At 60.2% G+C, this 27,051-nt stretch overlaps 1 protein-coding gene across 3 annotated transcripts; it reads left to right on the top strand.

Annotated features, from left to right (window-relative positions):
* The first annotated feature begins 1,609 nt into the window (after positions 1-1,609).
* On the top strand, positions 1,610-25,999 carry QSOX2 (quiescin sulfhydryl oxidase 2). 3 transcript variants are annotated; one of them, XM_043916399.1, is made up of 12 exons: positions 1,610-1,967; positions 10,476-10,576; positions 11,975-12,023; positions 12,560-12,665; positions 12,801-12,891; positions 13,639-13,784; positions 15,017-15,151; positions 15,384-15,513; positions 17,658-17,780; positions 18,719-18,869; positions 21,865-22,053; positions 23,732-25,999. In XM_043916399.1, the coding sequence occupies exons 1-12, from the start codon at positions 1,625-1,627 to the stop codon at positions 24,274-24,276; spliced, it is 2,109 nt and encodes a 702-aa protein (XP_043772334.1). In that variant the 5' UTR covers positions 1,610-1,624; the 3' UTR covers positions 24,277-25,999. The 3 variants fall into 3 exon arrangements, with proteins under 3 accessions (XP_043772334.1, XP_043772336.1, XP_043772335.1); XM_043916401.1 differs by lacking the exon at positions 1,610-1,967 and adding an exon at positions 6,195-6,433; XM_043916400.1 differs by lacking the exon at positions 1,610-1,967 and adding an exon at positions 6,730-7,227.
* The last annotated feature ends 1,052 nt before the right edge of the window (positions 26,000-27,051 follow it).

The following is a 27,051-nucleotide window of genomic DNA, read 5'->3' on the forward strand; positions in this document are numbered from 1 at the left end:
TAGCCGGCAGTCAGAAGGGCAGAACCATACAACCCTGCTCAAAATCCTCACTTGACCACCTTTGCATTTGGGGCCAGGGCCCTCCTCTGGGGAGGCCCTGTGGGGTCCTGCTGTCAGCTGCTTCTCCAGCTCCACGCCCCCCCTCCACTCGCTGCCCTTCCAGCACACTCGCCCCTTCTGCCTCGGGGCCTTTGCACGTGCAGTCCTCTGCCTGGGCTGCTTGCCTCTCTTCTTACCTCTTTCACCCACAGTCTCCCTCTCTGAGAGGACTTCCTGACCCCCCTGTGTACAGCAGCCCCGCCCTACCCTACTGCTTTTTACAGCACTTATCTCCACCTCACAGGCTTGTTTGTTTTGGGTCTCTCTCCGGGCCCAGTGACGCTTGGGCTTGGCTTTGTGTCCAGGGCTTGGCCTGTAGCAGAAGCCCAGCAAGTGTTAGTGAAGAATGAACGGGGAGGGGGCACACGTGCCTGCACCGGGGGCCTCTAGTTTGGATCCCCCTTAACCAGGGTTTTCTAGCCTTCGAAACATAAACAACAAAACCCTTTTCAGACAAAATCTTAACGCAGCATCCCACAATGCAAAGAGCAGGGGGATGACTGCATGGCTATAAAGTAGTTTGTGTTCAAATCGTAGCATGTACATATTTAACTGTTGATCCCCTATGACAGCGAGGTGGCCTGGAACATGGGAATCTGAACTTTCAGGCCCACAGAGGATGGATGCTGACTCATGTCCGTTCTGTGGTCCACTTCCTTTCTTTTCTGTTTTCGGTCACACGGTTCAGAGAAAATCTGATATGCACAAAACAATTAGGAATAGCAATAGAAAAAACAGGTCTCCCGTTAAATTAAGTAAACAAATCGTAGGAAGCTTTCTTTCCTAGGTTTGCAGGGCAATCAGTCGTGAAGGTTCTCAAGTTTAGCTCTGTAACACATCCGCGGGGTTTGTGCAGTAAGTTTTGCAAGTTGTCTAAGAGTCAAAAATCTCAGATTAAAAAAAACAAAGTCAGGGCTGCAGACCCTCCGAAGCCCCAGGTAGGGTTGCCAGATATAACACAGGAAGCCCAGTAAAATGTGAATTTCAGTTGAACAGCGAAGCGTTTTTAGTCTAAATGTGTCCCATTAAATTTGCATTTCAGGTATGATACATATTTAGACTTAAAAACACCTCGCTGCTTATCTGAAATTCACATTTAACGGAGCTTCCTGTACCTTCATTTGCTAAATCTGGAGACCCTAACACGGAGCGGGGTGAGGCGGGGGGCGGTTTGGGGGGGTGTCTGCAGAGCCCTTGAGGATGGGGGCGGGGCGAGAAGGGGGCGGAGCCTGTGATTCGGAGGCGGGACATGAAGGGGCGGGGCCTGTGTCTCGATGGGGGGGGCCGAGGGCGGGGCCAGGAGGCGGGGCGAGGCGGGGCAGTGCCTGGAGCTCGGGGTCCGAGGCCGAGGGGCGCCTGGGAGGCGGGGCCGAGACGCGTGGGGGCGGGACCCGGCCGCCGGCGGTGGGGGCGGGGCGGGGCGGGGCGGGGCGGGGCGGGGCGCTGGAGGCGGGGCCCGGCGCGCGCGGCGCTCGTGACGGCGGTTGCCAGGGTGAAAGGTCAGGCGCGGCGCGGCACTCCCAACATGGCGGCGGCCGGGACGGTGGCGTCTGCAGCGCCCAGCCCGGGAGCCCCGGCGGCGACGGCGGCGGCGGCCCGAACCCGGCGCCCGCCCCCGGCGCGGCCCGCGCGGCTGCCCCCGGTGCTCGTGCTGCTGGCGGCGGCGGCGGCGGCGGGGCCGGGCGCGGGCGGCGCGGCGCGACTGTATCGCGCGGGCGAGGACGCCGTGTGGGTGCTGGACAGCGGCAGCGTGCGCAAGGCCACCGCCAACAGCTCGGCCGCGTGGCTCGTGCAGTTCTACTCCTCGTGGTGCGGCCACTGCATCGGCTACGCGCCCACCTGGCGGGCCCTGGCAGCGGACGTGAGAGGTGAGGCGCGCCTGGCGCGGGGGCCAGACCCCGGCCGCTGGCCTGACGCCTGCCACCCCCGGATTCTCTCCTCAGGTCCCTCTCCCCGGCACTCCGCTTCGGCGCCCGCTGGCCTGCACCCCGGGTTCATCCCTCGTATGACTCCCCCACCCCATGGAGATCTGGGAAGTCGGCTGTCAAGTTAGGATGACAGGAACCCCTCTGCCGCCGCCGCCCTCACTCAGCGGGGGCCTTCCCCATTTGTCCCAGCCCTCCAGACCCTCTTGTTGAGTCTCTGAGAGCTTCAGTAACCACCTCCGCCCAGGTCTTTATCCTAGCTGTGTCCTGACGTTCATCTCGTCCTCAGTAACTCCACCCCGCTGCCTGGAATCCCGGTTCTTTGAGGCTCCCCGTTCCTTTCCCGGGCTGCTTTCCCTGTAGGTCGTTCTTCATTCTCCTTTGGTTTAGAGAGCTGAGCATATATGGTGGCTACTCAGAGAGGTCCAGCTGTGCTGGAGACTTATCTGTGGAAGCAGCAAAAGACCTTCCCGCATTTCATTGGTTGGTTCCTTGTGCATGGACACGCAGCCTTGGACCAATCTTTCACCCACCAAACTTGTGGTCACGTTCCCACACTTTATTGACGCTTGGCACTTTCTCATCATGATGTGAATTGCTAATCAGCCACTCAGTTCTTGGCGTTCTCTAAATTGCACAGTTGTAGCCGTTTAAGGGTGTTGCAGCAGCCTTCCTACAAGCTGGCTGAGCTTCAGAAGAGAAAGCGAGTTGCTCTGAAGTGGGGGCCCGTCCCCGACAAGAGCAGGGTTTGCCAGGACTTTGCTGAGGCTGAGCTGGCCTCTAATTATATATTTCCGAGGGCAAGAGAGTAACAAATCGCTGGGCTCTCTTCCTGAACTGCAGTTTAACAGCCAGCCCTGTTGGGATTTTCTCAAATCTAGACAGATTCCTCATGAAACTTGAAAAAAAAAGTCTAAATCGGGCTTTTTTTTTTTTTTAATTGGGCTTTTGTACGTGATTGTGTGATTATCTTTAGTGCTTCTCTTGCCTCAAGGTATTGGGACTTCTTGATTCTAAAGTGTCTTTTCTTTGATCTAGTGTTTTCTTGAACTTTCGCCTCTGGTCAGAACTGAAGCCAGAGACTTCATGAAATGGATGATCTGCTCCATAATAGGTGTCCTATAAGCCTTTGCTTTGTCATCAAACAAGTAGTTTTAATAATAAAAGGACTTTTAAGTTTTCTTTTGTTATTGGGAGGCAGAAACACAGATACATGAATTTCAATGCTCATTGTTTTGGCAAGACGTCATCACCTGTTTTGTGCATATTTTGATTTTTTTCAGCTTAGTGTATGAAATACAAAAGTTGTAAATTGGATTTGAGTATTGCAAACCATATCATGGTTGAATCAGCATGTAAGGAGCCTTGGAAGTTGTCCCTGAACTCAGAAGGCAAGTTATTTTTGAGACTGAAACTATTGGTTGCCAAAAAAGCTCATTCTAGTTTCTCTGTATGTTCCCAAATGCACTTTTTGTCCAGTCTAGTAGTAAAATCCATTCCTAGTGGTGTGATTAGCCTATTGGCTAAAGAAGATTATCTTAAGAGAGTTGGGGGCTTCCCAGGTGGCACTCATGGTGAAGAACCTGCCTGCCAGGGCAGGAGGTGTAGGAGACGTGGGTTCAGTCCCTGGGTGGGGAAGCTCCCCTGGAGGATGGCATGGCCACCCACTCCAGTAGTCTTGCCTGGAGAATCCCATGGACAGAGGAACCTGGAGGTCTATGGTCCCTAGGGTCTCAGAGTCAGACACGACTGAAACAACTTAGCACGCACGCCGAGTTGGGCATTCTGCAAGTGAAGGCAGGAAGAGCAGGCCTGAGACAGAAGGAGATGTGGCTGAGAGTGAAAAACAGCTGTGGCTCCAAGGACGGGGGGAGGAAGGGGGTCCTGAGAGCCGGACTGCCGGGGGCTCCCTGAGCACCAGCTCTGACTGGAGGCAGAAGCAGGCGGAGCAGAAGCTCTGGGCGTGAGGCCTGGCCTCCTGTCAGCGTAAGCCCCAGAGGTGGAGGATCCCTGACTTGGGGCCACTGACCGCGCCAGGTACTTGCAGGAGAGGGCCTGAGGCTCGCGGGGGTGCAGGGACACCCCCCCCCCCCCGTGGCTGTCTACACACGAGAACGCTCCGCTAGAGGAACCTGCCACTCGGATCCTGAGCTCCCACCTGACTGACCCAGGGTCCTTCCCATGCATCATCTCTGTGAAGTCCCTGAGGAGCGCGTTGAGAAGAACTGCCCGCACCCTTGCTGAGGAGGCTGGTGCAGCCCCTCCGCCCAGCGCCTTGCTTCTGCCAGGGGCCGTCCCGCAGGGGCGGGGGTGCCCAGCACCCACAAGTTCCAGTCTGAGCGCCGTCATTGCTCCCACTCTCACTGCTTCAGGCCCAGTCAGTCTCTTGTGAATGGGCGGGTTCAGTGAGCCCCCCGGGACACGCAGACCTTGGCCTGGGCCCGTCAGATGCCTCTTCCCACCCCTCTTCAAACACCGTGTCCAGCCTGCAGGGCTAGTCTGCCCTCCACCCCCAGCCTCGACAGCAGCGTGCCTTATAGAAGGTGGCTGGTTACAGTACAGCCCCTGCTCCCTGACTTGAGGTTGGGGCTGGTCACTGAGCTGGAGGAGCGCCTGCCGCCCCCCTGCAGCACCTCCTGAGTGGCCTCCTCCACTTGCTCAGAGTGGATGGGGGTCTGCAGGGGCGGGGCTCCTCCCCTTGGCAGGGCCTCTCTGTACACAGCGTCAGGGCACCTTTGTTTTCCTAAAAGATTTGGATTGAACTTAAACTCTTTGCTGACATTTATAAGATTTTGAAAATAATTGTTTTTCCTTCTATGAAGGTGGCTTAACAAACAAAAGAGGTACTGTGGGTGCAGCCAAATGTCCTTCCACTGTTTATGTAGATCTGGCTTAGGCCTGTCACTTCTACCTCCTTCACTAAACAAAACCCTACTGTGCTCTGAAAACCCTCTTGCCTGGAGCTGTGATGTTAGCTCAGTCTCTGCGCCACCTCCTTTTGAGGTGAGAGCTGAGACACCTGGTGGGGGTGGGCCGCTGCCCGCCATGGAGACTTTCTCGGCAGGAAGTGCCCCTGTCGGGCCGCCAGGTCCTGGGCGTCAGTTCCAGCCCGTGTCTCTTCTGCTCCGTCTCGGGGAGGGACAGGGGAAGGTGTTCTGTCATTGACCCTAGAATGTTGTTTTTTTAAACAAGATCATTCTTTTTTAACTGTAAGTTTGCTTGTTTGTTCATTTCGGCTGCACTGCATCCTTGTTGCCGTGCGGGCATTTCCCTGGCTGCAGTGCTCAGGCTTCTGCTGCAGCGGCTTCTTTCCTTGCGGGGCACTGGCTCTTGAGCACAGGCTCGGTAGTTGCGCCCAGGCTGAGTTGCTCCACGGCCTGTGAGATCTTCCTGGATCAGGGGTCAAACCCATGTCTCCAGGCAGGCACATTGTTTACCCCTGAGCCACCAGGGAAGCCCATGCCCAGAATCCTTGGTGAGAGACTCAGGAAAGCAGGACTGGCAGGCAGCACTGCAGCGCGGCCACGCCGTCGAGTGGCGGCCGCGGGTGCCGGGAGCCCCATGGGGCGCGCCTGGCGTTTCCGGGGCTGACGGTCCCCACGGCTGCTCCCTGTCCGCTGGGAGAAGCGGGGGGGGGGGGGGGGGGGGTGTGTGTGCTGATGGAGCAGGACCCCACCTGAACCCTGGAGAGGCAGGTGGGCGGGGCACGTCCCCCACACGGGGTGCCCCGCACTGACACTGGTCTGTGAGACCCAGGCTTCACTGCAGCCGGACCCAGAGGGACACCGCCGCCACGTGCCCCTCGGGACCCTGAGCGGAGGAGCCCTGGTGGCGAACGTCGCTGGCTTCACGGGCGGCCGGGGGACCCTGATCTCAGAGCGGTTCCCGCCCGCGGCCTGTGCTGCGCGCCCCCGCCCCAGCCTGCAGAGCCGGCCAGCCTTCCCGCGGGTGCTGTTCACAGTGAGTGTGCCGCGACGCCTGCGGGACCACAGACAGTGCTAGCTTAAGCACACCCGCGTGCAAGCGCAGGGATGAAACGGCCCTGAGACCCAGTCGCGGCCCTCTGCTCCCTGGAGGCTGAGCCAGAGCGCGACTCCAGGCTGCTCTGGGGGCTGGTGGAGAAGGCGCGCTCCTTAGCACGTGGCTTCCTCTCTGCCCAGGCCTGTGCGTCCTGAACTTGGAGCTTGCCTGCAGCCCTTTGCTCGGCCCGGAGGGGCCTCGCGGGGGCCAGAGCGCCCTCCAGCGGCGCCGGCGTGGGAGCCAAGCGGCCGCATCACCCTGACCGCCCGCCCTCCTGAGGGCGAGAGGACCGAGAGGCGGCAAGGAAGTGAGGGGCGGGATTCTCTGAGACCCAAGGGGTTAATTAATCTGAACTGTAACCGTTTTCTTCAAGTGATGGATGCTTTACCATAAGTGTGACTTGTAGACGTTCTATTAGAACTTGCCAAGTAATGGTGGGAAGTTTAATCCTGTGAAGATAAATAATATAGTTACTTGACAAGGAAACTTGAGATAAATTGTAGTCCGCTGTGTAGACATGCTTAGTTATTTCTGGTATTTTTTTTTAGTCTGTGATCCTAAAAATAGGCAGGCTTGTGAGCGGAAGTGAGGAGCCGCGGGGCTCACGCGGCTCCCTGTGGAGGCCCTGTGCCCCCGGCTGGCAGCTGGGGGTGGCTGACGCCTAGTCCTGAAAGCGGGCGATTTGCATTCAGTTGAGAGCGTTTCTCTCCTTTGTGTGTGAAGTCCCGACAGGTGGGAGAGGCAGGAGGAGGGGAGGGTACCAGCTGAATGAGCGCAGACCCTGAAGCTCGCCCTTTGAAACGGTTTGCGTTCTCCTTGATAAAACAGACTGGCTCCCTTTTGTGCTGCCGTGAAAGCCGCCCATCTGCCGGGATGCCTGCGGTGGCTGTTGGTGCCTGCGTCACGGAATCTTCCTCATCTGCCTCCTTCCCGCCCCGCACAGGCAGCCTCTTTCAAAGGCGGACAAGGGCCACGTGAGGCGTCGGCAGGCCAGGCCCCAGGCCCTCCCGTGGGCCGCCGCCTCGATGGGGCGCACGTGCAGACCCCAGAGTCCTCAGCCCTGCAGGGGCCGTCCTGTCCCCGCCGGCGTGCGGCAACCCGCGTGCGTCTCGGAACATGCTCTGCGTGCGCTCCCTGTCCGCATGGACCCCGTCCTTCAGAGGGGAGGACGGACAAGGCGCAGGTGCGCCAGCAGCGTGAACAGGTGGACACGGGGGGCCAGGTCCTCGGAGGGTGAGCGGGATGCTGGGGTTGGCACCAGGCAGGGCCGCTGCGCGAGGGGCCTGCCACACAGGGCCAGCAGGTGCCGCGTCCAGAGGGCCCAGCCCCGACGGCCACGAGAGCTGCCGGAGGAGCGGCTTTCAGCAGAGGCCCCTCGGCCTGGTCTCTCCATGGAGAGTCCCCGGCTGCTCCCTGCAGGGCTGAGGCCCAGAGACTCGCTGGCCAGGGGGGTTGCTGGGGGGGGGTGGACGGGCTCTGAGGGGTGTGGCGGCCCTGGCCGTTCAGAAGCTGGTGTCATCTTGTGAGCAGGAGGGACGGCCCTCCAGCTGGCTTGCACCCTGGGGTTGATGGCCGGGGTCAGGCTGACCCCGAGCCTCACAGTCGCGCTGGTTTGCGGGGCACTGCCCAGGGGGGCTTGCTTTTTGCTGCGTCCTCCTGTTAGGACACATTTGAGACTTGAGCCACGGTGGGACCTGTGTCCTCTCAGTATCACACGGGCCTGCTCCCCAGGCTCCCCGAGCCTGAGTCCCCAGGGCCGTGCCTGTGTTGGACTCACGCTTCATGACCCTTAGTCAAGGGCTCAGACCCAGGCTGCAGTGAACTCACAGACCTCACTGGGGAGCGACGCAAATCACTCTGTCCAGCGGGAAAGGGAACCTGAGGGCTTCTTGCCCTCCGACATCGGCCAGCTCTGTCCTGGGGGTCTGGTCCTGCTGGCCATGGGCTCGGTCCTCTCTCACCCCAGCCGGGTCCGTCAGTAAGCAGGTCGAAGGCATGTGTGACTCCCCTTCTGTGGTGATGAGTCATGCTCTTGGCTTTTTGAAAATTACACCCTGATGCTGACTTAGGAAGGACTCAGTGCAGGGAGCCTTCACACTTGTAAATTTATGAAGTGTTTCATTTACTAGAGATGTCCCAGGAAAGATTAGTCCAGCGTAAGTTTTTCTTAAACACCGAGCATTTCAGCGCAGTCAGACTGATGCTGGGGCACTGCTGCTATTTCAGGTAACACCTCAACTTTTCACTGTTACCCTGGGAATAAGCAGGTGGTTAAAAACCTGGGGAAAACCAAGGTCTTTCTTTTGGAAGTCACTGGCAGGTGTACCCTATTTTGAAGGGCAGGGCCCACCTACTGGGTGCCTGGGATACTTGAAGGAGCTTGGAAGGCTGGAGAAGCAAAGCTGGTACCAAATGTCACCCCGTCTCTGCTGCTCTGGCCAGGGCATCTGTGGCCAGGACAGGGTGGTTTCCAGAGCCGGGCTGTCCCTCTCCTCCTCGCTCCGGGAGGAGGGCTAGGCATGGGGGTCCGTTGCGTTTCAGGAGGGGCACCTAGCTGCGGTGGCCTTCCTGTGGGGCTGATGTGTGACCTTGAAGAGGAAGGCAGCTGAGCACAGGCCAGTGGAGTGTCCACGCGAGGGGTCTGTCCGGCGCTGAGAGCAGGGCGCGTCGTGGTGGGGACGGTGTCACCCGCTGACCATGGGGAATTTCTGGCCGGGGGGCTGGGGTGGGGGCTGGGCCCCGGGGGCAGTTGGGAGGTCCTGATCACCCCCGTGCAGGCCTGCAGGCTGAGCCTGGGATGGCAGGGCGAGCCCTGGAGCCTGCGGTGCTCCTTTGTGGTCACGGGGCTATCGAACCAGGCCCGTGTGAAGCCAGTGCCCCCTCTGGAGTCAGGAGGGCCACGCCCAGGCCTGGGGCCCGTCTCCCTGCAGCCAGCACGCCTGGCAGCCCCGCTGGGTGCTGTCCGTGGCCTTCTGCCCCCGGAGTCTGGGGAGGTACAAGTTGAGAACAGGACACGGGTCCCATGGTACACAGACGTGGAACACACGGTCCCCACAAGTACCCTGAGGGTCCACATTTTTCTACATTTTATAAGTAGCGCATGCTTATTAAGAAAAACTTGAAAAAGCGTAGGGCCGAGTCCCGCGTGAATACAGCGCCCTCGTGAGCGGCTCTGAGTGTCTTCCTGTCTCTGTCAGCCGGCTCCACGTGTGTGTAGTGTCAGCGCCTGGAGCCGTGTTCCTTCTTCTCTCTCTCTGATCCTGGAGCACTTTTTTTTTTAAGATGGAGCAAAAGCTTGTCATGGAAATTCTCAGTAAGCCTTGAATCCCTGTGTCTGTGAGCCGGGAGGAGGTTGCAGAAGTGAGGCGGTCTAGTGGGATGGACAGGCTGCCGAGCGGAGAGCATGGGGCTCCCCGCTCGCGGTCGGCCACTGGGTGGGGTGCGGCGCCAGCAGGCACAGTGACCCCCGGCCGTGCGTCCTGCCCGTCTGCGCTCCGGCCTCACTGATGGGACAAGAGTGTTAACTGTTCTTCCTTAGTTCCTTTGAGATTCCAGAAAGACGTGACCTGTGATCCAGGAGGGCTCTGTGATTTTTTCCATCCTATCAAATGCCTTCAGGATGAGCTGGCTTCACTACGGCCACTTATGTGGAGCACTGTTCTGTCATTGATTTTGCGAAAGATGGAGCCGTGTGTTTTGTGTTGTTTTTTTTTCACTTGATCTTTTGCTTTATGTTAATATCAGTAAATACTTTTTACAACTGCAGAGGAGGAAGGCATGTATTTTTAAGGACAAGTGTAATATTAGGTGGAACAAAAGCGGTTACCGAGTTGCTGATGTATACAAGCCTTCGTGTCTGCGTAGTACTTGGTGAGGCTGTTCTCTCTCCTTCCAGGCCTGTCCTTACTATAATCTCTGAAGTCTTTGGCTTTATCAGCACTCAGAGAAAAGTCATTTGCCATGACTTACAGCCAGGTGACTGGTTTAGACTGGTGGTGTCTGTCAGAACTCACCACAACTCAGGGACGGACAGCCGTAGGTTCCCCTTCAGATGTCACGTGAGTGCAGGGGGCGGTGAGCAGGGCTCGTCCTGGCCCGTCCCGTCGGGCCGGTCCTGCCCGGCTCTTCTCTGCTGCCCTGTGTGTGCCACGCTGCCAGCCCTCCTGCTTCCCCTGCAGGCTGTCCCCGAGCCAGCCGAGGAGCCAGGGAAGGTTTGGGACTCTTACTGTCATGGAGCAGGGAGCAGGTCTTCCAAAGAGAGACCCTCACCTGGGGATGTTGGGGAGACCCTGCCTCTGAAGCTGGCGACTGAAGGCATGAGCCCCATCCTTGCCCTCGCCTGTGTGAGCTGCGCCTTGGGGTCTCCAGGGCGTGGCTCCCCAGTCCTTGCCAGGACGGGGCCCTGCTGACAGCCTTGCTCCTGCTTTGCAGACTGGGCAGCCGCCATCCGCGTCGCTGCCCTGGACTGTGCGGAGGAGAAGAACCAGGAGGTGTGCCGCGCCTACGACATCCACTTCTACCCCACCTTCCGGGTGAGCCGCCCCTCAGCGCCAGCTGCTCCGAGTTGACGCTCACAGCCTGGGGGCTTGGGGCGGGCATCTTCCAGCTCAGGGGCTTCTGTGTGCAGGGGGTCACCTCTCGTTGCACCCCGTTGGTTGGATTGCAGGGTCACACTGGGACTGCTCACGCCCAGCAAGGGGAGGGAAGCGAGGCCTGCAGGCGTGGGAGCGGCCGGGCGCTGCCCTGAGAGTGTGCCTGAGTGAGGCGGGGCCCGCAGGTGCCCTGCCTGGGGGGTGGGGGTTCTGGGTGCCGGCTCTGCTGGTCGCTGTGGCCGCCTGGCAGACAAGTCTGTCCCCGTCTCTCCCGCTAGGGGGCGAGTGGAGCCTGAGCAGGGCACCCAGCTGTGTGTGTGTGTGCACAAGTGTGCGCGCCTGTGCCTGCGTGCGTGTGCGTGCACGTGCCTGTGTGTGCGCTCACTCGCCTCCTTGGCGCGCATCTGAGGAGAGGAGCCGCGCCTGCGGAGGTGGCCTCTGGGACGCTCGGGGCCCCTCCCTCTCAGCCCTGAACCCGCGCTCCGTGAGCACGGCGCCAGCTGCTTCTCCCCACCGTGCTGACCTGGTGACCTCGTGTGTCCGTCCCTGGCCGGGCCCTGGAGCGCAGGTCCAGGCTTGGGTCCCCTCAGCGCCTTCCTGTTGGGTTTGCCTCTTGTGTCTCAGCTTTACCCACGGGGCGCTGTGCTGCGTGTGCGGGGGCCCCCTCTCACCTAACGGGACGCTGCTGGGACCCCCACACGCTGGGTGTGACTGGGGCCCCGCGTCCCGGCAGCTCGGTGACCGCGGGGGCCCAGCCCTGGAGTGCGGTGCTGATGGGGGCCGGGGCTGACCTCTGTTCAGTCCTTCGCCCGTCTCCCGCTGTTCCACCTGTGTTCTCCGGGCTGGTGTACAAGCCCCGTGTGTCATCACGCCCCTTTGTCCAATTGTGAGGGGGGAGTGTCGTCACCCCAGCCGTCACCTTCTCCATTGTCTTCACTGAGTCTCTTAATGAAGAAGGTTTTTAACGTTCACGTGAAATGCTTCACCTCTGCTGGAAAACCTGCCGCAGAGCCTGCCTTCCTCCCAGGAGTCTGTGCACTGGCGCATCGAGAGCCTGTGGGGGGCAGTGCCGGCTGCGGGGTCCCAGCCCCGTCGGGGCAGCACCCTTGTGCACCCGGGTCCGGTTGGTACTCAGCAGCCCTCGTGAGTCTGGAGGAAACACTGCCTTGCACAGAGGCCCGTAGAGTGGTGGTTTCATCATCAGAGTAAAAGTTCCTGGAGCAGTTAGACCAAAGCTCTCAGACGTGATGGCCGTTTTGTGGCTTGAAGATCAGATGTTTACACAGACGCTGGGCAAGGCTGTTTCTTACTTCTTGTTGTTGGTTTTCTTCTCCTTAGTATTTTAAAGCGTTTACAAAGGACTTTACAACTGGAGAAAATTTTAAAGGTAAGGACACACACGTTGTCTCTTACTCCCCTAGACACCTGCGTCCGTCACAGCGAGACCAGGGCCTGGGCGGGCCTGGGCGGGCCTGCCCTCCCCTGCTTCGGCAGGTTCGCCTTGACGCTGTTGGTCTTTGCTTCCCCAGAAGGGTTCAACAGCCACAGTTTCAGCAAGAATGTTTGCTTTTGGCAAATATGGCGGCTAAATTTTTTTTAAGTAAACTTTTTTAGAAAACAAAAGTTTGGAAAGGTGCATGCATCCCCTGGGCTCCCCGGTGAGTTTTTGTGAATGACCCCCGTCCCCGCCCCAGGGCCCGCAGGTGAGGTCGTCCGGCCTGCCTCTGTGCTTGCTGTGGGTGGACACGTGCCTGGGGCCTGTCTCCACACCGGGGGGCTCTGGGGCTCACCAGTTCCCACGGTGGTCACCCTGAGGTGGTCTGTGCGTGACTCCCCTGTGTGTGCCTCGCGCCCTGGGGGTCCTGGGGTAGGGCGGGTGCTCGGCTCGGCCGACTCGCCCGTGACGGGGGGGCCTCCCTGCAGGGCCCGACCGAGAACTGCAGACAGTGAGGCGGACCATGATCAACTTCCTGCAGAACCACACGGACGGAAATCGGCCCCCCGCCTGCCCGTCCTTGGACCCCATTAGGTGCGTGCTTCTGTGGAAAAGGTGGCACGTTTCAAGTTGAATTTAATTTTGTAAAGTAGAGACTCGCATTAAGTGATGTGGGCACTGGTGTGCGGTGGCCTTGAAGGCACTAAAAGGCTCTGTTCTTCTTAAAAGGCCCAGTGACGTCCTTTCGCTCATCGAGAGGCGAGGCGACCGGTATGTGGCTGTGCTGTTGGAAGACGACAGCTCCTATGTGGGACGTGAGGTACTGTCTGCGCCCCGCCCGTGTCGGCGCTGCGGTCAGACTCCGTGACAGGACGACTTCCGCCTCACCTCTTGGAGCGTGTGTTCTGCGCTCATTAATTCTCGGAGTTGTCGTGTGCATTATTGAGCAAACTCACTAGAGAAGACTGGTTTACAGAGAAGATGGTTGGAATGGGGTGGGGGGCTGCCTCCCAGGGGAAACAGAAGCAGCTCCCGCGTGCCGCCTCCCCTGGGGGGCCAGGTGGGCTCACGGCAGACGTGGTCCCCAGGATACGCGTTGTCCCTGAGGGTGTTCTCTGTCTCATAGCTGTTATGGTCCAGACTTTCTCTCTGCTGTATTCTGGACTCCCCAACTTTTTGCCAAATCCAGTGCCCTTCAGCTGGCCGATCAGGAAGGGGGTACTGTCAGCCTCCCAAAGCAAGCCCTGTTGGTGGAGGGGAGGCTGGGGCGTGGCCCCCACTCGCCTGGGGGTGACCGGCCCCCTCTGACGGGGTGGGCTTTGGAGGGGGCGTGGGGAGCACAGCTCCGACTGCTCTGAGGGTCCGCACAGCTGCTGGTGTTCCTGCCTCTGCAGCCCCGGGGGCCTGAAAGCGCAGCACGGCATGGGTGTCAGTGGCGGCCGGCCTTAGGGAGGAGATGGGCTGAGAGGCTGTTTTTAGTTTCTGTAAGAAGGCACGCTCGTCATTGTGGCGCTTCCTGCGGACCCCGCCGTCCACCGAGAAGGTGACCTGCCGTCTCGCCGCCCAGGTGATCTTGGACCTGATTCCGTACGAGAACGTCGAGGTGAAGCGGGCGCTGGGCTCCGACACCACCTTCCTGCAGAAGCTCGGCGTGCCATCCCTCCCCTCGTGCTACCTGATCTACCCGAACGGGTCGCACGGGTCAGTCACCGTGTAAGTAGCGTCTGCCGCCCTCCTGCACTGCGTGGGCACTCACGGGTCTGGGGGGACTCGCCACCTGGTCTCCAGAATAAAAAGCAGGGGGACCGGCTCTGGCCCCACACGTGGTGCTCGCCTTGTGAGACCCACAGAAGCAGCAGGATGCTGCTGGCCTCTGCAGTGGGGCCCGTGCACCGTGAGACAAGCTTGGCTGGAAAGGAAGTGAGTTGAGTCTAGGCTGGGAGGGCCTCACGGGTGGGATGGGGTGCCTCTTGGAACCTGAGTTGCCTGCGGGGCCCCCGCCACAGCCAGTGGCCAGGGTCAGCCCTGCCTGCATCCACGGAGCTGTTGGTGAGTCGCCACATGTGGGTGGGCCTCCCCCCGCACCCCGAGAAGTTTCCTGGGGCACCGAGGGTGCCATCTCCAGGAGCCTCAGGCACGCATGGTTCCTTGCCTGTCTGGTATTTTCTGGAAAAGCAGTGGAATTCAGGGCAAGCAAGGTCTCTGGGGTCGTGCTTTAGCTCCCAGGCTTGCAGAGCTGGGCACCCATCTCAGCAGACCTCCCCTGAGTACAGCCCTGAGTACACTGCCATCTCGATTCAGGGAAAAATGCTCGTTTTACATCGAAAGTGTCTCTGTAACCTCAGCATGAAAAGGCGGTGTTTCTAGCGATAGCTGCTGCACCTTCTCTTTGGGAATGGAAATAGGCTCTGGACCCTTCGGGTGACCCCTGAGCCACCTCGGGCTGGTAGAGCCCTCCAGTGACCCCAGTCCTGCCCCCGCCCACCACGGAGGGGCTGCGCCGCAGTGCTCGGGAGCCCCTCGCTGCCAGACCCCGGACGCCCCAAGTGGGGCTGGCAGCCTGCGGGCAGAGAGTCTGAGGTCAGAACCACAAGTTTGGACAAAACTGACCCTGGCAGGTACTCACACCAGCTATCGGGGCCATCTTAACCTCCCCACCAAACAAATGAATCCTAGTACTTTTTACACCTGTAGGTCGGTACTGTTCCTGGATTTGTCTTATGTTCTCAGGTGGGGGCCAGCTCCCCGAGGCCCAGGCTTTGTCACCATTCTGCCTGCCCCCTGCCTCAAACACCTGCAGTAAATGCTCAGAGAATGACTGGTCTGGGCGGACCACATTGCCTTTGGTGGGGAGGGGGGCGCTGCTCTGACCCTCTCGCCCTGAGACACCTCCCACGGGCCAGGCCCAGGAGCCGCCTAAGCCCGCGCCTGCCCCCCTCTCGCAGTGGGAAGCCGCTCCGGTCGTTTTTCTCCTCTTACCTGAGGTCACTGCCGGGAGTGAGGAAGAAACCCAGTTCCCTGCCTGGGAGACCCAGCAGAGAGGAGAGCTCGGAGGCTGTGGTCTGGAGGGACTTTGACAGGCAAGTGTTCTTCCCCAGGAAGCTGCAGGAGCCGCTGTGGGTGGGGGTCTTGGCACAGGGCTCCTCTGGGCGGCTCGTTGAGAAGCCCACCGCCCACCTGCCGGCCTCTTGGGGAGTCTCCCCATTGTCTACTGGTGGGGCGTCCTAGGGGCATCCCTCTGGGGTCGGGCTCAGGAACAGAGGGGGTTTCTGTAGACGGTGGGTTCCCTGACCTGGCAGCGCTCGCCCCCAGGTCCAAGCTGTACACGGCCGACCTGGAGTCGGGGCTGCACCACCTGCTGAGGGTGGAGCTCGCCGCACACAGGTCCCTGGCCGGCGCCGAGCTGAAGACCCTCAAGGACTTCGTCACTGTCCTGGCCAAGGTGCGTGGGCATCCGAGCTGGGCCGGGGCCCCCAGCCGCGGGGAGCCAGGCGTGCCTGGGGATGTACGTGGCAGGGGCGAAAATCCCTGCCCAGCCGGGGTCCCTGTGTAGGGTGCTGGAGATGAGCGCTGGGGGGGGCGTGTGGAGCGGAGAGGAGGGGATTGTGCGGGAGCGTGTCTCGGTGTGGCCTAAAGGGCTCGGTGTGGTCTAAAAGGGCACAAGCCAGGCTGGTGGTGAGTGGGCGGCAGACAGCAGGATGAGAGGGGAGCACATGGGGAACAGGGAGTGGGCGGGAGGCCTGTGTGTCTGGGGTCGGTGGAGACGGAGGGTGGCGGGCTCATAGGAGACACCTGTGGCCGGTGCGTTGGGGGGCCCTGGGGGTGGGCCAGTTTGGCATGCATGCCGTTAGTAGTAGGTGGGGCAGGGGGTGGCTTTGTGTTTGCTGAGGTCTAGAGGTGAGGGGCTGTTGGGCAGCATCCATTTCCTGCTGAGAACTCTGAGCTCCTGAGCTGAGTCCGGGCCCACGGTCTGTGGGCAGAGGTTCAGGCAGTCAGGCGGCCCTGCCCCCTGGGGTGGGTCTGCACCCTGTTCCGCTGGCCCGACAGCCTTGCTGTGGCCCTCTGCTCTCCAACCTCAGAGAGAGCCCAGGCCCTTGGGCTGCCCCCACCTGTTGGTCACCTTTGATCCTGCACTGCCTCAAGAGGAATCTGCTTCCAGAGGTCACCCTCTGTAGCCTCTGACGTGACCTGACGAGATCTGAGTCACTGGTGACTGTTACCTGAGAGATAAGGAGGCTTTTACTGTGAAATGACTCCTCTTGCCAAGTGTTCAGCCCTGACACATGCGCTCGGTCATGTCCAGCTGTGTGACCCCGTGAACCGTGGCCCGCCAGGCTCCTGTGTCCATGGGATTCTCCAGGCAAGATACTGGAGTGGGTTGCCATTTCCTCCTCCAGGGGGTCTTCCCAGCCCAGGGACCAAACGCTTGTCTGTAACGTCTCCTGCATTGGCAGGTGGATTCTTTGCCAGTCACGCCACCTGGGAAGCCCCGCTGACACAGTAACTCATAATCAATACTTCGGCTGGCCAGAGTTTACTTAGTAAGATCGTTTAAAAAATTAAAGAGCTAGAACTTATGTTTAAGGGAATAGAACGCTGCGTGGTGTGTTGCAGATGAATAAACGGAACCTGCTGAGGCGGCTCTCCCCCCACGACGACCTCGGAGGTCAGAGCTCTCGCTGCTCTCGTTCCTTTGGGAGCGTGCTCCCTTGGCTGCCCAGCTGTCAGCACGTCAAGACAGGGGTCTCGCTCTGCACACAGTTCTTTGTCCTTGTCTTTTCTGGTGTCAGGCTGGAGGGCACGCACGGCCTGTAGGATCAGCATAGCTTATTCTTAACTTTTCTGAAGTTTACTTAAACTTGAAATGCTGATCAGTTGATACTGATGCTCTGTAACTGATGGAGGAAAAACCCAGACTTTGCGGAGTTGAAAACGTGCCGTTTCTGCTCGGTCTTTTGGTCCCAGCGCTGTGGTTAGGGCGGCGCCAGCCCTTACTTGACGTGTAATTGGCAGCATCTCAGCGAAGCTCCTCACAGGATAGCCGCGGGCTCCTCGCTCGAGGCTTCCCGGGCGCCGAGGTGCCGCCAGCATGGCCTGCGTGTCCATGTGCAGCGGAGCAGCGGGTGGCACTTGTTTGCACGGAAGCCTCGAGTGTGCACACCTCTCCAGTCCCGCACGCAGAGCTGGTGGGGGTCGGAGGGGCGGGTGGTGGTGGCGGGGGTGAGGAGAGCAGCAGATGGGTGTAAGTTATGCTGAGGCACGTGGACTGAGCGAGTCAGCAGTGACTTCGGAGAGGCCCCCGGAGCCCTTGGCAGCATGATGAATGAGGTGGCCGTGGGCCTGTCGTCGGGCGTGAGGGCAGCGGTGGGGCTGGAGGAAGGGGAAGGTGCAGCCACCCAGGCCACCTCGTCTGTGTTCTGGAGAGACCCCCGCCCGGGTCTCCAGGACAGCCGGATGGATCACAGTCACTTCCCCCTCCAGCCGGTGGATCGGGTCGGGGCAGGCCTGGTCCCGGGCCCTGGGAGGCCGTGCCTGCCGTAGGGGGTGCTCCCTGAACCGTCCCTGAGTGTGGTCCTTCCTGCCCAGCTGTTCCCCGGACGACCGCCAGTCAGGAAGCTGCTGGAGATGCTGCAGGAGTGGCTGGCTAGCCTTCCGCTGGACAGGATCCCCTACGATGCTGTGCTTGACCTGGTCAACAACAAGATGCGGGTGAGGCGGCCCCTTCGCAGAGGGAGGTCTGCCCGGGGGCCCCTCGCCGCCCCCCGTCACTGGTCTGCTGTCCCCGGTGTCCACGACGACCTCCCGTTGCTCCCTAGGCCGGGATCTGGGTCAGCTGACTGAAACGATGGGGGTTTCCGCAGGGAGATAGCACTAGAGTTTCTTTTTTAATTTTTAGTAAACTCATCTAGATTTCACACCTGAAAAAGTAAATAAAGACAACGTGCCCAGCACGGACACCCTGGCTGAGTTGTCAAGCAGGCCCAGCTGCTGGCTGGGTCTCGGGCCTGGCCTCTGCAGCCACAGGCCCAGGGTGTGGGCTCCTGGGGTCTGGGTCTGGCTGCCTGACAGGTGCCCGTGTCTGGCCTGGCCTCTCCTCATGGGCCCCAGGCCGAGTGACCGGAAGGTGGATGAGAGCAGGACCATGGCCCCAGGGCCAGGCCTGCGGGTCGCCTGCAGGGCCTGAGGGGCCGCTTGCAGCCCACACTCCTGGCCTGTTATAGGCTCAGGCCCATCAGCTCGCTGCTCGTTAAGTGAAGATCTTGTTTGTTCTGGCTGAGAATTGTCTGACAATTGAATTCCTTTATTATTATTAGCCTTTCATAAATCTCATTACAACTAGTTCTAACCTGAAACAATGGTGGGCTTCCTGGTGCTGGTTCATCGCGGCTCAGGTGGACGCTTGTCTTCTCCCAAAGACGAAAGAATGGGCCACGGCTCCATGTTCTGAGAACTCCATTAGTAAAATAGAGACTTTTTTTCTCCCGTTTGTTCCTGGATTAACCGCACTCGTAGTTGGTAAAGGTCTCAGACAGACGCTCCCTGTGTAACCACCACGCAGTTAAGACAGGACGGTCACCAGCTTTTGTTAATTTTAGCAATTCAGTATGTCTTCTTCTCTCCTTCTCTCCATACCCCTCTCCGCCCAGATTTCTGGGATATTTCTCACGAATCACGTAAAGTGGGTTGGATGTCAAGGAAGCCGACCGGAGCTGAGGGGCTACTCGTGTTCTCTCTGGAAACTGTTCCACACTCTGACTGTTGGAGCCGGAACCCACCCGAAGGCCTTGGATGGCACAGGTGAGTAGCCCCCCGCCCCGGGCCACCTGCAAGGGCGCCGTGCTGCCTGCAGAGGGTAATGGGCCCTCGGGGTGCCCGGGTCTGTGCTGAGGAGGGTGGAAGCGTGCGTCTTTTCAGGAACCCTGCTCAGCCCCTGCCTCGGCGTGGGAGACACCCACATGCGGCCCAACCTTCTGCCCTGGAGGCTGGGGCCTGGCTGACCCACGGGCCGTACATCTCAGGGCTGGGAGGGCGCTGGCCAGGAATGCCTCTTGATGTCGGCACCTCTTTATTTTTCTTTTTTGCTTTAAGGAATGTGAGACCCGTTTGGGGAGGTATGTGGTGTCTTGTCTATAACAAGTTGCCTGGAGCAGTGCACACTCCATATGCCGTAGCATCTCTGGTCAGGCACTCAGGTGTGCCCCGCCCAGGGTCTTCAGCCTCAGGTCCCCCAGAGCCTGAGGGCAGAGTACCAGCCAGGGCTCGCGGGGGACGAGATGCCCTCCCCACGCCCGCGCCCCGCGTGGGTGGCGGCTGTCCCTCACCACGCGGCCTGCCCACGGGCAGCGGCTGTCCCAGAGCCCTTGTTGGCCTGTCCGTCACCTCTGCCATGATGGTTCGTTAAAAGGAAGCTCCCAGGCCCCTGAGGGCAGGGGTGCCACAGATGGGGCGTCAGGAAGTGGGGCCACGCTGTACCCTTCAGATGACTAAAACCGTGCTGGATCTCTGGATCCTCCCTGGACCGTATGGTGTGTGTGCCCCCGTGACGCCGGGCCCTGGCAGCCCTGGGGGTATCTGCTTATCTTGCAGTTTCGTCCTTTAATCGTCAGGTTCACTGACATCTGTACTGAGTCAGAGTGGAGTCTTTGGACCCACACGGTTCAGTATTTTTTCCAGTAAAATTGTAAAATTATTTTAGAGTTACCTTTTGTTGTGTAACAAACAGACCCCAAATGCTATGGCTTGAAACCGCCACCAGGTGTTTGCTCCAGGTTCTGGGGCTCGACTCCTGGGACGGGCTCACCGGTGGGCTCGCTGGGCAGGTGGGAGCTGAGTGCTCTAGACTCGGAAGCCGGGGCCCCAGGCCGTGCCGCTCTCCCGGGGGCCCAGGAGGGGCTTCGGGGCCTGGGTGTCACTCAGACACGTCTCCCCCTGCCACAGCCCACCTGTCAGGGACTCAGCAAGGGGCCCGTGGCCTCTTAAGGCATCCCTGCCCCTCCCCACTTCCAGGGGGCGTTGGATGTCTACTCCCCAGGGCTGGTGGTGGGGAGGTGCTTTAAACCACAGCTTCTCTGGAGAATCACGCAGAAGAATGTGTCGGGTACGTTCAGGAGAAACCTGGGGCTCCAAACAGCAGGTGAGCTCAGAGGCTTAGCGTTGCGGGCGGGCGCCGGCCGGGGCCCTGGAGCCTCCACTGCCCGGACCTCGTGCTGACGGGGGACGTTCCTTAGAGAACATGGAGGTGGTGACCGAAGAGGGAGGTCAGCAACTAGGACAGTCTGTAAAAGCACCGCAGGGCCGATGCCCACGGCCTGAGGGCTGCCAGGGGATAGGCGCACAGTCCGAGAGGTCTTGGGCGTCCGTCCCTTTGGTCGGCGTAAATGGAAGCAATATCCGAGGAGTCTGTCTCACGCTGAAAGAATTGGGTCAGACTGAGACCCGGATTATGTCTTGGAAGGTTTTCCTCTCCTTACTGCACGCTTAAACCCCATCGACTAAAAGCCTGCCGCGCCTCTAATCCGCCCCAGGTAGGGTTTATGGTTCTTGTCCACTTTAAAGATTAGGGCAGCCCGAGTGTGCAGAGGTTTGGCGGGGACGAGGGGGGCAGGATTACCCGCCAGGCGCGGCAGATGTCGGCCCAGGGCCTGTGGCTCGGAGCACGGCCTGGCCACGGCGAGTCCTCAGCCTATGCGGTGGCCCCCGCTGCCCGCGGGAACATGGGGCGCCAGGCGGTGGCCACGTGCTGCTTGGGGCCTTCTCTGAGGGACGCACGTGGGGCCCACCAGGCCAATGCCCCTGGGGCCTCTCCCATCAGGCTGGCTCCCCGGCCTCTGCCGGCCGTGGGGAGAGAGGGCTCTTGAGGGCCTGCTGTTAAAACGGATTCAGTCTCCATAACCACGTCTTTTTTTCCCCCGTTATTTTGCTGCCTTTCTTGTAATGCTGACATCTAATCTGTTTTAATCTCACGGGTCTCTTGTGTGCACACTCAATCCCCTGCATTAGTTGTCTGGACAGGATCTGGTCCCACCCTGCGGCCGCCCCTGGGGGCCCCTCAGGGCTTCTCCATTCAGCACAGTGCATGCGGTGCCCTGCTTTTGGGGGGGCTGCTTCCTTCAGACGGGGTGCCCCCCACCCCAGGGGCTTTGCACAGGCACCGTGTCCCGTTGGGCTGACACGCAGGGGTGAACAGCATCTGTGTGGCTGGTAGATAAGAGGGTTTCCTCACACCGAGGGGCTCAGCCTGTTTGAGAGAGGGCAGGCCTAGACAGACCACTGCCTGGAGCCCGGCCACTGACCCAGGAAAGACCGGCCACAGAGACTAGGCTGGCGTCACGCCCGGAGGCACTTCCTGAGGCCATATCCACACTGGGTCTCACACCTAGCAAGGATTTCAAAGCAAAATAAACGAGACTTCGAATGAGCCCCAGCCTTTGGGGTTGCTTGTAGCGCAGGAGCGATGGGGACGGGACGTAGAGCTGGCTTCTGGGCCGGTCTCGGGGGTGGGGGTCCTGGTGGACTTGGCCGCTCCGGGCCTCTGGCTCGTTCCCCGGGTACCAGCACGGGCCCTGGAGCAGGTCCAGCAGCCGGACACAGACCTCCTGCCCATGGGGTGCACACGTTTGGCGCAGTGTCGGGGGACTACGCAGCCAGTTTCTGGGGGCCGTGGGCACCTGGGAAGGAGCCGGTTTCTCCCGGGGGCTGGCCCGTGGCCCGAGTCAGGCACTCGCTCGTCCCCAGCTCCCCCAGCGGCTCCGCGGTCTGGCGGACACCGTCGGGCACCTTGGTCCCCCCGCAGGCCTCGAAGACGACCCGCAGGCTGTGCTGCAGACCATCAGGAGGTACGTCCACGTCTTCTTCGGGTGTAAGGAATGTGGCGAGCATTTTGAGGAGATGGCTAAAGAATCAATAGATTCTGTGAAAACCCCGGACCAAGCGATTCTCTGGCTTTGGAAGAAGCATAACCTGGTCAACAGCCGCTTGGCAGGTGAGCAGAAGCCACTGGGTGGCCCGTGCCTCCTCGGGGCCTGTGTGGGCGGCAGGGGCGTGCCTGAGCCTCAGCCCGCGCCGCGGCGCTGCCCACCCGCGGCTGGGTCGTCCGTCCCATCAGGTGTTGGTTTCCTAGTGACCTTGGCCGGTGGCTGGCAGGCCCCAGATGCTCCCACATTGCAGGGCTCCCAGCCGCGTGGAGGAGGACGTGCCCTTCCCCGGGGAGCCCTCCACGCCCCCGAGTGAACCCAGCACTGGGAGACTTGGGATACAATGCATTTTCTATAAGGAATTTTGGTGTCATTAAAATCTCTCCTCAGATCTTAGGCCAAACCCCTCAGAATGGTTTTGTTTGAAGAAAAACTGGGGCACACATATTTTCTCAGAGTTAAGTAACTCAAACTGCTCCTAAATCAGTGGCAGATTAAAATTAGGCTTAAACATAATCCGCCGAGAAATAAGTCTTAATAGAGATGAATAGAAAACGCCACTAAACTGTTGGTTTTTATTTAATCCACTGTATTGTAAAAACATATTACAACTAAAGCACTAAAGAAAATTGGTTTTTCTGGACGTGGGGCTGAGGGCTGCGGGTCTGGTCACGTGGGAGTCATGCCTCGCCTGCGGCTGCAGGTGGAAGCCCGTCCGCCGCGGCTCTAGTTCTGACGGCTCCACGTCCAGGGCGTCAGGGCCCTCCTGCCCCAGCCGCTGCCCCTCCGCCCTCACAGGGGCCTCGTGGTGACCCCTTCGTGGCAGCGCTCAGCCCTGGAGCAGCCAGCGAGACCCCAGCCAGGCTGCCCTGAGCAGGCACCGTGTGCGATGCGTGAAGCGGGCCTGAGATGGGATCACTTCTGTGACTCCGCGTGTCCCCAGCCCCTCCGTCCCGCCTCTGGGTTGAGGTCTGTGTGGTTGTGTGGGACACGCTCTAGCAGCTCCTCTCTGTCTCGGGGTGTGTGTGTCCAAACCCCCAAGGGGAGCGCCCGGGCCGTGAGGGCCACGTGGCCCTGTGGCTCCTGCCCAGCACAGCCTGTCCAGAGGCGAGCACCCCACTAACGAAGTGGCTCCTTGACGTGTGCTTCTAGAAGCACTTGTGGATGGCAAGGCGTGCCCGGTCAGGTCAGGGAGCCCGGGGAGCCCACGGGGCCACACTTGCTGTCCCCCGGGCCTGTGGGAGCCCCAGGGCCCAGGGCCTCGCTGCGTTGCCAGTGACGTGCTGCTGTGCTGCGGGGGCGGCTCAGCTCTGCCTCCACGCCTCGCCCCCGCACGACGGCCGACGGCCCAGGCCGTGCTCTGCCCTCGCGTGAGCCGAACGAGGGGGCGAGTGAGCCGGAGGGAGGGTGTAGGAGAGGGTCCCCTCAGAGGTCTTTGTGCCGATGGAGCACCTTAGGGAAGGGAGGACCGCACCTTGGGCATGGGCCAAGGTCAAGGGTGCTGAGCCGCGGACTCGCCCGGCCCCTTCTGGGTGTTTGGGCGGCGTCTGGCCAGGGGAGTGGCGGTGGCCACGTGAGGACACTTTCTGTGCTACGGGTGCTTCAGGGAAGCGGGCGGCTGGCCGTGCAGGGCGGGGAGGGTGGGCCTGGACGGACAGGGTGGTGGGCGGCGGGGGAGACGGGGAAGGCTGCTGGGGTGGGAACAGGCAGCCGGAAGGTCTCTTAACCGCGGCCCTCCTCCTCCAGGCCATCCGAGTGAGGACCCCAAGTTCCCAAAGGTGCCATGGCCCAGCCCAGACCTCTGCCCAGCCTGCCACGAGGAGATCAAGGGCCTGGGGACCTGGAACGAAGGCCAGGTGCTGCTCTTCCTGAAGCAGCACTACAGCAGGGACAACCTCGTGGACACGCACTCCGCAGACCTGGGGGGCCCCGGCGAAGGCGCCCCGGCCCCGGGCGAGAAGCAGGAGGGCAGCCGGGCTCCCCCAGAGCAGCCCCCCGCAGACCACGGTGCTGAGAGCCTGCGTCCGCCCAGCCTGCTGCCCCCCCGGCCTCGCCTGTCCGAGAGGTCGCAGCCAGGCCTGGACCTGCCGCTCGGGAGCCGGGCGGGGGGCGAGGGCCCCCGGGGCGCCGAGGCGGCCGCGGCCTTCCTGGGGATGGGCTTCTCCAGCCTGGACATGAGCCTCTGCGTGCTGCTGTATGTGGCCTCATCACTCTTCCTCATGGTCATGTACTTCTTCTTCCGCGTGCGCTCCAAGCGCTGGAAAGTCAAGCACCACCACCCGTCCGTGTAGGACGCGGCGAGACCGTGGAGCCGCCGCTTTGCTCTTCAGATCAGGGACACCGTCCACACTCCGGCCCTGGCGGCCCCTCGAGGGGGCCTTCTGCTCCCCGCCTGCGTGGCTCAGACGTGTCCCCTACAGACCCTAGAGCAAAAAGACTGTGTTTTCACTCTTCCGGGTCTGAAAACGGAAGTGGGTGGCCAAACCCCAGGAACAGGACTTTCCACCCACTTTCACCTCAAGTTCCCTGACTGCAGGGCCTCGCTCTGGAAGTCGGAGAGAAAAACCCACACCCTTCCCCCGCTGCTGGGGCCTGCCGCCCGCCGCCCCATTCCACGGCTCCATGAAGCCGGCAGTTCTCGGCGATTGCCTGCGTTTGTGCCTCTCAGCTGCTGGTGGTCTCTGGGGCGCCGAGGCAGCTCAGGACCAGGAGAGTGAAGCCCCCGAGTGTCGGGAGGGGAGGTGGGCCCTTCGGGGGCGCTGTCTTTGTTCGTCAGTCTGGTGACACGAGGCTGTAAGGGGATCCTAGCCTGTCTACCGCGCGGACCCAGAGCACTGAGCCCCACAGTGGCAGGGGGTGCTCTGCGGGGTCTCCGAAGGCACCCTCCTCCCGTGCGCTCATCCCCCAGCACGTACAAGTCCCTGCGAGAGCCCCGCGCTCAGTGGGAGGGAGATGGTGGCCCCCAGCAGGGCAGACTGTGGTCTCGGCCAAGCTTCATTTTCCTGGAGCTGTTTCACCATAGGTCCCCAGGCTTTGATGGTTTAATTGTCAAATATTGAATGGTTTTAACACATTATTTGTAAAACCCAAAAAGCTCAGAAGTAAATTTGCCTCTGAAAATGTAAACAGAAACAGCTATGGCAGGGAACACTTCCTTTGAGTGTGAGTGTGTGTGTGTGACTTTGATGGTTGTCACGGTGTCCCCACCATGCGTGTTCTGCGCTCGTTACTGTGTTCAGTGAGCACCCTGACCGCCTGACGGTTTGGGGAAGGGGGTGGCCGACTCCTCGAGCTGCCTTTAGCTTCGTGGTCCCCTCCAGTGGGAGGTGTGACCTGGCGGCCTCTGGGCGGGGAATGTGCCACTTCTCTGCCGAGAGCCTTCTTCTGTTTGAGACTTTCACCCCGGGAAGCCTTTGTGTTTTAAAAGCCATGGGCTTGTCTTCATGGCTGAGCTGTGTGCCTGGGTTACTGAAGACACCTGTTGTTTGTTTTCAACTTGAAAACTGGGCCAATTTACACACAGCCCAAGGGGTATACTCAGAACCATAAATTAAACTGCCTTTGGTTTGCGCCAAATGTCGTTTTCTCCCCTAAAGAACGTTTTTTCAACAGCAGGAACTGAGACGGTGCTGTGAGTGGATGGTCTTGTGTACTTGACAGAAGCCTGTGAGGGGCAGCGTCAGCCTTCAGGGCTCCTGATAACATTGCAGGCTGGGGGCGGCAGGTCAGGGTGGCCGCGGCACTGTGTCCGGCGCTGCTCAGAGCTGGACGCTCCCTTAAGGCAAGGGTTAAGTTCCGTTTTCTAAAGTTGTAAGTATTGAGACTAATAAATACGATAGTTCGGTAATTTAAATGTATATTTATTTTTAATGGAAGGATTTTGATTAAAAAGAAGCTAATTGACATGGAAATGTCAGTGAAATTTCTTACCTGCAAGAAAAATAAACATTTTGTATTTAAGTAAACTATAAGGTGCACATTTTAAAAATTAAAGAAATCTGATATTTGAAAAAATTGTAATTGTTTTGAAGTAAAACTAGCTCTACCAGTGATGGGGTGTCTGGCAGGGGTGTATGGACTGGACCTTTGAAATTCCACAATGTCCAGTATTGAATCAAGAGACTCTTTGGAAGACAGCCCGGGGACAGGCAGAAGGTGAAAGATGGGAAGTCCCCGATAGTTGGTCTTCTCAGGGCCGAGCTGGACGGAGGGAGCGTGGGACCGCAGCCCCCCTCCCGCGAAGGGGATGAGGGAGGGGATGGTGACTGAGATGCCTGGGAATCCTGCTCACAGGTACTGTAGGCACCAGCTCCAGGGAACTTGAGGACCCCCGGACCAGAGTGCCCAGCAGCGTGGTTGCCCCCTGCCCTCAGCTTTGCCCTGCACCTGCTTACTGCCCCCGGTGCTAAACTATTTTGATTCTTTCCACCGCCTCCTCACACCTTGTATTGTGGTGGAGAGGTCTCCAGTGGTCAGTGTAGCTTGGGGGAGTCCTGGCTAGAGTTTCTGTGAACTCACCTTTCCAGATGGGGCAACAGGCTGAGTCGGGGGAGGTGGGCGGCCGCGCCTCCTTCAGCACCGCGGACAGCGCCTGGAGGGTATGGGCAGCCCTCTGGTGCGCCAGTCAGACAGGGCACTGAGTGACCGGCGGGCCCCCTGCCCCCAGCCCGGGTCTGTGTGGTGCTGGTGCCAATGTAAGCGCACCATCTGGTAACCCCTGTCACTGGGGGGTCTCGGCGCTCTCTGCCCTTGGGTCCTTCTGAGTAGTTTCTGTTGGGGGCGCCCTTCCTCAGGCTGCCCCGGGGGAGTGGGAGGTGGCTGCCGCCTGAGACCTAGGGGCATTGCATGCTGGGGAGGTCAATAGTGCAGAAAGTTCCTCAGGCCCAAAGCAGCAGTTGAACAAGGCAGTGCCTGGGGCCAGAGCCTCAGCAGCAGCCTGAAGTGGAGGCCGATGGGGGCCTGAGGGCCGGCGGCCTGGACGACGCTTCCCGGAGTCCGCAAGCGGGAAAGAGCAGGAACTGCAAGGCGGAGCACCCGCTTGGGGCGAATCCCCGGCCTCAAGGCGG

Source organism: Cervus elaphus, chromosome 11 (assembly GCF_910594005.1).
Source record: "Cervus elaphus chromosome 11, mCerEla1.1, whole genome shotgun sequence".
Taxonomy (NCBI): domain Eukaryota; kingdom Metazoa; phylum Chordata; class Mammalia; order Artiodactyla; family Cervidae; genus Cervus; species Cervus elaphus.